The sequence below is a fragment of the Teleopsis dalmanni genome, chromosome X (assembly GCF_002237135.1).
Source record: "Teleopsis dalmanni isolate 2A chromosome X, ASM223713v2, whole genome shotgun sequence".
Classification (NCBI taxonomy): domain Eukaryota; kingdom Metazoa; phylum Arthropoda; class Insecta; order Diptera; family Diopsidae; genus Teleopsis; species Teleopsis dalmanni.
In genome coordinates, this window is record NC_051848.1 from 98,470,955 (window position 1) to 98,483,903 (window position 12,949).

The 12,949-nt window shown below is 25.8% G+C and overlaps 1 protein-coding gene across 1 annotated transcript; it reads right to left on the bottom strand.

The window, feature by feature from the left end:
• Positions 1–8,182: 8,182 nt before the first annotated feature.
• On the bottom strand, positions 8,183–12,769 carry LOC119687343 (cofilin/actin-depolymerizing factor homolog). The gene is made up of 4 exons (XM_038101630.1): positions 12,651–12,769; positions 10,218–10,408; positions 8,531–8,636; positions 8,183–8,462 (listed from the first exon to the last, which is right to left on the bottom strand). The coding sequence occupies exons 1-4, from the start codon at positions 12,651–12,653 to the stop codon at positions 8,316–8,318; spliced, it is 447 nt and encodes a 148-aa protein (XP_037957558.1). The 5' UTR covers positions 12,654–12,769; the 3' UTR covers positions 8,183–8,315.
• Positions 12,770–12,949: the final 180 nt, after the last annotated feature.

A 12,949-nucleotide genomic window follows, 5' to 3' on the forward strand; every position in this document is an offset into this window, starting at 1 on the left:
ATTTTTTCTTGAATAAACGCGTATGTATTTCAATGGATAAAGATAAATGTATTTATTAAATATTAAATATATCACCTTATTCCACAAATTGTTTATAAATTATAAATAATTAGCTTTGCAACATATATTACTCTATTTTAATAAATAGATTCGTTACACATGTGTACATCGAATTAAAAAATAAAAAGAAAAATGCCGCATGTGTGAAGATGCTTACATTTATACTTTTTATTTTTAAACCAAACCATTTGAAGTTTAATATTTTTAGAAAAAATTATGGAAAAACACTATTATTTATTTCTTTAAAAAAACAGTATAATTATTGGAAAATTAAAATTTATAAAATATTACTTTGTCTGCCTGTATACTGTGACCCCCTCCTACTTACTTTTTTTGAACATGTATATTCGTACATAAAACTACCCCATACAAAGAAATATATGTAGAAAAAAAAAAACTTAACTGAATCCACTTCATTTATTTCTATACATATATATATATATATATCTATTTTCTAAAATATGAAAATACAATTTTCTAGCGACTTACGCAATCTTTATCGTCAAATTTATGATATTTGCATTAAATTTAATTTTAATAAAAATTATGATTCATTTTTGATTGCATATTACCATTGATATACACAACTATTGAACACACACATATGTCAATACATTCGCAAGACTATGAATAATGCAAAATTATTGCCTTTTATGTCTATCTGTCTTGCCTTATTATCCCAACAATACTATAGTATTTTCCGGCAAGTTTCGTTGTACATACATATACCAACATTAATTTTACACATTTATACCAAAATATATGATTTTTGGAATATATTTAATATTTAAAAAATTGCTCCCACACATTTTTTTAGCACAAAATATAAATTATTATGTATACATATATTTTTACTAAAAATAACATACCATTTTGAAGTTTCTGCAAACCTAAGAGAACTAACAAACTTTTAGCGTGAATAAACGTATACACTCAACGTCCTATGTCGGCGAACAAGATCAAATACACATAAAGCCACAAAGGCTTTTTAATGGTATCAAACAAAATCTATCTGATATGGATGCCACATTAACAAAAATTTTTCCATACACAAAAATCCGATAAACATTCCAACCATTGTAGGTATTTTTAGTTTTACACAATGTGATTTCTATACTGGTTTATGTGATATATAGATAGGTTAATAATATAAAATTAACATTAACTTCTCAAAACTCATTTAATATTAATTTTTATTTTACATATCTTGAAATATATTCCCTAATTAAAATTTATTTCTGATTTAATTTTATATAAAATGTTACTTAAAAATCAACTTAAAAGTTTAATTGATGCAATCATTTCAAACTTTTTTATAAGTATTCAATTAATTAGTTAAAAATTAATTTACTTCTCATAAAAAAGAATTAATTCTGAAAGTGTTACTACGTTTACGCAAATCTTGAAATCACTTTTAAAACTGATTTTAAAATTAGTTTTTAAAGCATTTACCCACAAGAATTAAAAGCACTTTTAAGATAGCTGTCAATCAGTCAGCTGTTCAGCGGTGTTGATTTTAAACATTCTAAAAAATTTTAGAGTAACACTTCAAATTATTTTACTTTTATAGCAAAAGAAAAATATTATAATCAAAATAGCGGAAAAATATAATACAACAACAATGAAGATTTTAGGAATATCCCGTATAAAATTTACAAAATTACGAGAAATACGATTACAACTCTTTAAAAAAAATGACAAAACTTTCGATTTATATTTCTTGGCGAACTATTTCATAAATATGGTGTAAATAGTGTATATTTCTTGTCGTCCAACAAGTTTACTATTAATTATCTGCAAATACTTTAATTAAATACTTTTCTCTTCTTTTATCCAATTTTGTCTTTTTATTTCCCTTTTTTCTCGATGTTTTAAGTTTTTTTTTGTCAACAGTGTTATTTGTCATAAAATTCATATACCTATTGACAGTTAACAGTTGACAATTCAGCTGTTTAGGTACTGAATTTCAAATCGATATTAAGAGCCTTAAAACAACTTTTAAGGCTCGCGTAAACGGAATGTGTATTTATGAAAGTGCATGTGTACTGCAAATAGAGCTGCCAGATAAATTTGATTTAACTGATTAATCAGATTTTATAAAAGCTGTCCTGAATCAAGTTTAAACTCACATGCTTACGGTTCTCTACTTCATGTTTTACTTCATAACTATTTTGTTTAATACACTGGATCTATATAATAGGAAATATTCGAGCAACATTAGTGTTTAAATATGTTCAACGGACTCGCTGTGCTTATGATAAATGTTCGATTACAAGTATACTCGATCTTTATAATGGTTGAAACTTCGATAAGCTTGAATAATATTTGAAATACATTAGAGTAGACACTGCCAAATAAAGCGTAAACAATACATTTTATATATAAAAACCATCTATTTTCATCTGACACATCTCTATTGAAAACAATAGTTTATATTAGGAATTTAGTTTCTTTCGTCAAAACGGACGTTAAAAATCAAATTTATATATACATATATAATTAAATAAATAATAAATTAGTAATGTGGAAATTTTTAAGCAATAGTACATTCACACTGTCTCATTAAAGTACTTGCTCGTTTAAATTAATGAGTGAACGTTCACATTATAATGAGTTCATTTATGCAGCTGATAGAACTTTTATAAACTTTACTTAATAATATATCACACAAAAAAATAAAATATATAATTGATATATTTAATTACTTATATACATTTTATGTATCAACTACATATTTAAATTATAAAACCTCAGATTTTTATATATATACCGGGCTTAGGTCGTTTATTTAACACATAGGTTTATAAAAATGTTTTTTTTATAAAACAATTAAAAAATTTTTACACTTTTTTCCAACTGTGTTAAATGTTTAAATTTATTTAATTTTTATACAAAAATTATATTAATACAAATATTTCGGTCTACTTCGTAGACCATCTTCAGTGTATATAAAAGATTACATATTTAATTATATGTAAATAAACATATAAACATACAATCAAAACAAAAACCAAAAATGACAAACATTGTTGTCTCTTTCAATGTTTGACATTTTTAACATTTAAATTTATTTGAACAAAAGCAAAACATTAATTTAAAAAAAAAAACAATAAAATTGAAATTTAAATCAAAAATAAATATACGAAAATTAAATTGGTAACAATGGAAGATAAATTAAAAACTTTTTTTATATAAAACTATAAATTTATATTAAATTTTTTATTTATGGTTAATCAGAGACCTGTAAATTTGTGCAAGACCCTCTGTGTCTTTTTTGTAGTTTAGTCTCTGATTGTCTGGAACTTCAATAATATGTAACATTTCAAGCATTAGCCTACGTCTGTAATTAGGGTCTTTGTTGATGATCTGTACTTCTTCAAAATTTGGAGTATGGTTCATCATAGAGCAATGGGTTGCTAATGCTGTCTTTTGGTCAACGGGAGTTGTTGAAGTAGACCGAAATATTTGTATTAATATAATTTTTGTATAAAAATTAAATAAATTTAAACATTTAACACAGTTGGAAAAAAGTGTAAAAATTTTTTAATTGTTTTAAAAAAAACATTTTTATAAACCTATGTGTTAAATAAACGACCTAAGCCCGGTATATATATAAAAAACTAATTAAATATCGGTCGTAATACCAATTTATTAAAACCTCAGATTTTAATAAATATTTACTTCCTCAAGGCATGTTTACATCTTACTTATAAAACATATGACACATATATCAAATTTCCATCATTTCCCTTGTTGGAAATTTATGCTTTGATGAGCAAAACCGCCTAAATGGGACAGTGTGAATGTGGTATAACTCATAATCAAGCTTAAAAAATTAATTAATATAAGTTATATATATTATTTTAATATATTGTAAACATTTATGTATTTGTAATCTTATTTAATATACTTACAATTCCCAATTTTTCGTAGATATTCGAAATCATGATTACACAACTATTTTTATTGTTGATTAATTCAATTAACTTTATTATGCCAAATGGTAAATTTTGCTATTTTGAAGAGGTAGGTATCTCAACTTGGCAGCTATAAAGATTTAAATGAAACAATATTATTAAGAAAGTAAACATAACAGCGGCTTATTTAAAAATTGTTTTACTTGAACAGTCCAATGAAGTTCTTAACGTTAATCTAGAATATTGTTTTATTATAAATTCATTTTCAGCTTGATTTTCATGTGCAAGTTTTTTTTTTGACTTTAAGAATTTTCAATTAAAAATTTTGATTTAAACAGCAAATTTAAATATTAACAAAAAATTTTTGAAATATTACTTTACATATTTTTGATAAGTTAAATCATACTATCTAAGTTTATGTTTATATTCTTATAACAGAGTTTTTAGTTTAAATTTTGTGATAAAGTATGTTACTTGGCAAGAGCCAACTAATATGTAGTTATTACATATTGTAAAATTAATTTATACTAAAAAAAAAAAGAAAATCTGATTTTAGATGTCTAACGCTAATATTGTTTATTTATATTTATTTAATTATAGTTTGAAAAATTTTTGGTTTCTCTTAAAACCTGGCTTAGTATGGCCTTAGTATGGCCATTGCAATGGCCTAGGAACGATTGCGTTTTTTACGAAAACAAATGGTAATATATATTATTTTTCATTTAGTGATTATAAATTCTTCATTTGTTTCAAAAATTCGGAATGTTATGTTCTGTAAACATCATTTGGCTTGTATTACTCTTGACTATAAACCTACGCTTGGTAAGCCTCTCGGACTGTGGTGCTCGCTAGATTGAATTGGGTGTCTGCAATTTTTTCTTTTACTCAATGATGTCTAAGGGCCATATTATGCAGAGTCTCGGGCACTTCAAAGTTCGCTCTTTCGGGCTATGCCGAAAATGAATGTTATGCAGTGTCACACCAGTATTGCCAATTTTGTATTTTTACTACTTTTAAAACGAAATATTTATTTTTACTCTAAATTTAAAACGAAATATAGATATGCTCACTTTCATTTTGCAACAAAAAATAACTAGCAAGAAAAAACTCATAGAGGCTGTAATAATGTTAACTTATTATTATATTATCTTATAATAATTGTTAACAGTTCTTAACAGTACTTATGCCTTTCTTTAAAATCGGAAAGTGTAATAATTATATTATTAGCGATTTATAAAAAAGGCTGTGTTGCTTGTTCTAGGATACTTAATAAACTTTTATTCAAACCAGGTGGAAAATATATGCAATAGTTTTCTAAATTTTTATAAATCGATTTTCTAGCGCTATACAAAATTTCAACACTTTTCGTATATGTTCAAAGAATGTCTCTGGAACTTTCTATACAGATGATAATATTTACCAAAACGTTTTCTGTTTTTGTTTACTACGGCTTTATATAGTAAACACTTTATATAAGGTTTCACTAAACAAATTGAAATGAACTGTTTGTTTGCAATTTGTTAATCAATCAGGCGTTTAGCCTTCCATTATAAGACTATTTGGATTTTTTTTATAGCTGCCGATTAAGCTGCTTATCCACACCCTTAAATAACTTTAATTCGAAAAACAAGCAAAACTAGGCTAAAAGCTTTCAGCTTTGCTTTGATCTTAGTTAACAGGAACAGTATTCCAACTTGGATGTTGCCAAAATTAAATGCCCAAAGATTGTACTAGGTAATAAACTTTAAGAATAATATAAGTACTTGGGGGAGCACCACTGTGGTTGTGGTTGTTATTTCCTACAAATTTTACTGCTATGAAATAAAATATATTGTTCGGGAGTAATAAAATTTGGTTGAGAATATAAATTATTATTTGAAACCTATTAATCACAGAGATGATAAAGTTGAGTTATAGTATTTTTGACTATAATATTAAATTTTTTTAATTATATTTTCTAAACAATATTCTCAAGAAACCTATGTAAAGATAAGCGAATAAAGCACGGTCTTATGCGTTTATAGGCCTTTTCGGTGTCTCGGAAGCATGGCAAAAAACAGCAACTTACTGGTCTATATAGGCTAAAATGTACGCAAAACAACAACACTATTTTCTCTACATCGCCCAGTATAGATATACTGGCCAAGCACATCGGCCATTAAAAAAAAAGTGTTACCAAAATTAGTTGGAAATTCCAACGAATATTGCAATCTTGTGTCAAAAATTACATGTAAATAAAAATTCAAATTTCATAAATTTGATAATTGGAAAAAAAAGGAAAATTTCAGTTTTTTATTTTGTAATTTTCAATATTTTTACCATTCCTTTTAATTTTGTATTCATTTTCATTTTCAATTTATGTTATTTTTATAAAAAATGTTGTTTGTTTGCGTTATATGCACATATGCAAGAATTGCTATTTACCAAAACATAACACTTGACAGATTGCAACAGTGATCCCAATTTCTCGGTTAGCGAATATAGTCGAGCATGCATTTTTTGCCATACTTACGAGCAACCGAAAAAGCCTATTATTAGTGTTTTCGCCATTATTTTGTTTATATATAATATATCTGATTATAACAACTTTTTTATAAATCATATAGTATATATGATATAGTATAGTAAAATATAGTATATATATTAAACATTTATTATAAATATATATATGTATGTTTACATTTTATTTATTATAATTTTAATTTATTATAATTATAATATAATTAATATAATTAATATAATATTAATATAATATAGTAAAATATAGTATATATATTAAACATTTATTATAAATATATATATGTATGTTTACATTTTATTTATTATAATTTTAATTTATTATAATTATAATATATTTATTGTCGTATGCATATGATAAGTTCAAAATGCGTGGTATGTTGTAGAAGTTAATTATTAATTGCCAAATACCCTGTGGTTTGTTCTATATTTAACATTTGTTGTGTTATCGATTACAGATACCACTGAACCCGAAACTGTCTCTTGTTTTCTTTCTTTTTTAGGCTAACTTTTGCTATGACGGTATGTTTCGTGCAAAGTTTAAATAAAAATCTGTAAACATCACGCATCTTATAGCGAATTAAGAAATGATTTTAAGTAAAAATTTTAATTTAAGTATTTTGATCTTTTCTACTTTTATATTTTGTATGTGATGGACAGCCAGCAGTAGTACAAGAGAAAAAAAAGATCAAGCGCGATCCGGCTAAAAATCCGATGCGATCCGTTAGATTTTCTATCTGTGCAAAATATAAATTTATTTTACTATTAACAAGAGCCAGTTAAAATATATTGCGTGTAGGAATAAAGATTTCTACATGCTTATTGACTAATTCCATTCCAACTTATGTATATCATATTCGCTGGTGTCAGGGAAAGAAATACTTGAATACCTATTATGCTATTATGTTATTAATTTATTAATCATTTCACTCCCAATGTCCAATTTATAAATGACCCAATTGCATGTATTCATTAATCCATTCAGTTGGTTATACGACACAAAGCCACCATCCCACAATTACAAAAAATGTGGAATTTAAAATACTTTTAAGCGTATTGAGATGGCCATAACCCCTTTCACTTCATCTACCTACATTATCTATTCATTAAATGAAAACTAAGAGAAATATTTGTTGCTAAAAATATAAATTCATTGCACTGTACACAAAAAGACGAACAGGAATAGCTGAGGTTAGTAACATATAAGATGTAAAGAAGTCACAGATGGACGAAGTACAAGAAATAAAATTTTCGATACCTATTCACAAATAGGAAGAAAAAAGTTTACATGAAAGATTAGCTAAAATAGAAAATCCCTTAGTTGTTCAAAAAAATAAAAAATGAGGAACTTGCTAATTATGATTTTACCTATTTGCAAATAATGTTGAGCATAGCGTTTTAGAGTATGACATTTAAACTCCGTATGAACGTTAATTGAATTATGGTATAATGTTATACAAATATCTAAATTATGGCTCAGACAATTCTATAAATAAAATTATTTTATTTTAACTGCATTTTACTAATTCATTTGTATGAATTCAATCTTAACATTGTTATCCTTTTCATCACTCGAATATAAACGTTCACCGACATCATTTTAAGAAAAATTCTGAAGTACTTATAATGTGCAATACATATATATATATATACATATAAGACTAACAATGTTTAAATAAAATAACCCATTTATCTCATATTTTGATAATAGAATGTTTACTAGTAGTTTTATTCTTCAATGTATTGTTATGAAAAATTGAAAATACTATTATGTATAAATAAAGATAAAAAAACAAATAAGATAAAGTTTTATCAAAATGCTTATTGACGATCAGTAGCCCGCAATTTTTCCTCCACAGCTTCTCGTGAAGCTTCAGAAAGATCAGTAGCTTGAATGTACTTTTGAACACCGACTAGGGACTTCTTCAAAGCAAAAAAAGAACTGGAATACAACATCTTCTTTTTAACCTTTAAAAAAAATAAATTACATTAAATTTTATAATACAATATTTAAAAACAAAAAACATTTCTCTTACTTTAGCAGAATCAGGACACCATGACATCAAGAATAATTTTTGTTTTTTAGAGCTTTCCGATGTGCCTTGACACTGATGCATGTACTCAAAATCGAACAGACCATAGCTATAAATAAATTACATACGAAAAAATAAACAGCTGTTATATTTTAATCACATATACATATAAAATTTATTATTTTATTATTACATTGAAAACAATGACGGCATGTGTTTTTAATCACAGCTTATGTATATATCGGAGATATCAATTTCAATTTTATTTTATTACTATTTCTTAGAATTTGTTTTATATTAATTGTGATAAATTAAAGGCAGATACATTGAACGTATCGAAACTTAAATGCTATTCTTTATACATATATATGTGAACATTTACTACAATTTTAAAAACTAAGTATTAAAGTAAAGTTACTACTTTAATAATTATATAATACTTCTGTAGTCCCTTTTAAGTGATCTGAATAGCACTTGATTGTCGAATTCGATAAATGGCTCCGAGGCGTAGCCCCGCCGTTCGTGAAACCCATCCAACCCCAAACCATTCTGACTCCCTAATCCCTCTCATATGTGCACATATATTCGTCTCGTAATTCCTTACTTGTTTTGTGTTTTATTGATCCTTACGAGTTACAACAAAAAAGTCAAACAATAATCTTAACTCAATTTAACTGTAGTTTTGTGCCACTAAAGTGGCAGAGCTCATTAAAATTTAGACTTAAATCACTATATACCCTTTTCTAGTACTCTCTACTTATCTTTCTCATCACAATTTCCAATTTCTATTCCTATACCCCACCGTGATAGGATTGATGCATTTTCTTATTGCTGTATTATACTCGATTCTACTAAGGCCATAATATTTTGCAACAAAAACTTTTGTAAAGTTAAAATTCGTTAAATTTTATCAAATGTATTATTGTTTTTATGTTGAATTATATATTTTTAGTTATATATTATATATTTTCAGTTATACATTATATATTTTTAGTTATATATTAAATACTTTTAGTTATATATTATATATTTTTAGTTATATATTAAATGCTTTTAGTTATATATTATATATTTTACTTCTAGAAGCGGTTGCAAACAATGATAAAAAAAATATTTGGTTTTAAAAAAGTTATACACCCAAGTGTTCTGCCGATTTAACAAGGATGTTTGTAAGAGAAATTTTTCAAATGTAATACAATTTTTACAAATATTATAAAAAAAGCAAACATAAAAACAAACTATTTACTTCTACAATGACATTAATTACTTATTAACTTATATTACTTGTATTATTAATATTAATGAGCATAAAACTGTGAATTAATAATAAATATATAAATTAATAATATAAGAAATTGTTAAGAATTTTTAGTAACGTTTAGTTTTCATCTTAAATCCATAGAAATTAAAAAAAAAGTTTATGGGCATGTGCGAGTTCGAGTAAATTGCAATTTCTTAGGGATTTTTTGCACTGCCCTTATATAAATATTTATTTATTGCATTTATTTATTATTTTTGATTTAAAGTTTTCAAATTTATTTATTAAACATCTTTTAACATTTTCACAATGGTAACATAATTTATCCTAATCGAAATTTTGGTAAATACCAACATTCGCGCCATACCGACATAATTTACTATTTTCCTCAATTTACTCGAACTCGCACACGACCTATATATGATTACTTACCGACACTCTCCGGGTCCACATTTTTGAATATCATCAAGAAATTGGTCATATTCGGCGTTACGATCACCTACAGTCTCTACATCAATTTGTTTTTCGTCACGAATATAAAAAATTACATATCGATGTTTCTTGCCCTTTTTAATTTCTTCGTATGTAGTCTTGCATACATCTAGCACAGTAACACCGGAAGCCTAAAGATTTAATACATCACTTATATTAATAATTTATCTTATTTTATTTTTATTAATGAGTAAATATTAATTGATTATTTTATTTCGAATCGAATAAGTTGTTTTTGGTTATGTTCGAAAAAATTTATACAAATGCGTATATATTATACATATATATATATAAATTACAACAAAAATAAACACTAACATTTTCATTTTGTAATTTGGGCCTACTGTAGGCATAAAAAAAAATATGCAATTAATAACTATAGAGTATGGGAGTTTGCATTCAATATAACTCTTATTAAACTCTACTTGTGTAAAATATGGTAGTTGGAATAAATAGGGTGTGGCAAATATTAACGCTGATAAAACGTAAAAAAAAATTCCAAATCATTTTTTAAAAAATATGAAATAAAGAAAGAAAAAAGCCTAAAATTTAAACAATGCTACATAATTAACGTGGGCGTGTCTATTTATAAAGCGCCTAATAAAATATTCATTAGAATGCTCATTTTTAAATAAAACTATTATCGCAAGGGTGCAAGCGATGCTACAAAAAAACAAAAAAATGCCCTTAAGATAGCAGCCTTGTTATTATATCTGAAATGTTTTTAAATCATAATAAGCTGTCTTTTTTCTTGTAAATATGCACAAAATGTATGGAGTACTTGCAAAATAATGAAGTATTGCTGATTCACAAGACAATACATGTGTATTATTTTTCACATGTATTTATAGCAACTTTACTCAATAATCGCAACGCACACATATACGTGCAATCAAACCCAGTAGAAAAAGTGGTCTTCGAAGACATTGTCTTCAAGACGGTCTTTGATACCGCGTCCGCATTTTCAAGCAAATTTGCAAAACAATCCCAGTAGAAAAAGTGGTCTTCGAAGACATTGTCTTCAAGACGGTCTTTGATACCGCGTCCGCATTTTCAAGCAAATTTGCAAAACAATTGCTCAAAACATGAATGTAAATACTCTTTCTTTGCTTTCTCTCTCATTTTTAGTGTTCATAGCAACGTATTTGAATTTTGCCTCAGATGACGCTATGTTTTATAAATGAAGTGACGCAATAATTTTGAAGTGTAGTAAATAAACATTTGTGAAATAAATATTAAAAAAATCAAAATGAATAAAGAAACAAAATCATTAAACTATGAAATATTAAAAAAAAGAAATTAAATCAAAACAAATGAAATATTGACTTAGTTCCTGGAAAATATATTGATATTAATATTAAAGACAATAATTCCAGTGAAAGTTGTTTAAGAAACAAAACAAAGGATGTTGAAAATAAAAAAACTAAAAACACTTGTGAAAAATTAGCTGTTATATTAAAAAAACACAGGATTAACAGGCATTGTGGTAATGATATTTTAGAACTCTTAAGATCAGAAGGTTTAATTGTACCAAAATCCTCTTCAACGCTTTTGAAAACATATAAAACTTCAACAATTGATGATAGCGAAATGCTATAAATTATTTTATATTAGTTTTAGTTAATTTTAGATATGCTAAGTTATATTAAGTTAATTATTTAAATTAATTTTCATTATGTTTACTAGTTTTTACTAGTTTATTTTTAATATCTTAATAAAATTTATAATAATTTATAATAAAATTTATAATTTACTTTTAAAACTTTTAATTTTGAATGTAATTTAAGAAATTATTATATAAAATAAATAAAAGTACAAAATACAACAAATTTTCTTTCTACTTATTTAAAGAAGAAATTGAATCATTTTAAAATTTAAAGAGCAGGCAATAAAAGAGTAGAAATAAAAAAGGGTGAAAATTAATATGAGCACTGCACTAAGAGCGCACAACTTTCTGTCGAATGCGTCCGTTATGCAAGACATGGTCTTCGAGACGGTCTTCGAGACAGGTACACAAAAATTCATTGAAGACATTTGGCTAATTTGTATGAAAGTGTCTTCAAAGACCGTCATACATTTGGATCGATCGGTCTTCATGTATGTATCCATGTCTTGAAGACGTCTTCGATGACGGATCGATCCGTTTTCTACTGGGTTATGTCTATCTGTCTTGCCTTATTATCCCAACAATACTATAGTATTTTCCGGCAAGTTTCGTTGTACATACATATACCAACATTAATTTTACACATTTATACCAAAATATATGATTTTTGGAATATATTTAATATTTAAAAAATTGCTCCCACACATTTTTTTAGCACAAAATATAAATTATTATGTATACATATATTTTTACTAAAAATAACATACCATTTTGAAGTTTCTGCAAACCTAAGAGAACTAACAAACTTTTAGCGTGAATAAACGTATACACTCAACGTCCTATGTCGGCGAACAAGATCAAATACACATAAAGCCACAAAGGCTTTTTAATGGTATCAAACAAAATCTATCTGATATGGATGCCACATTAACAAAAATTTTTCCATACACAAAAATCCGATAAACATTCCAACCATTGTAGGTATTTTTAGTTTTACACAATGTGATTTCTATACTGGTTTATGTGATATATAGATAGGTTAATAATATAAAATTAACATTAACTT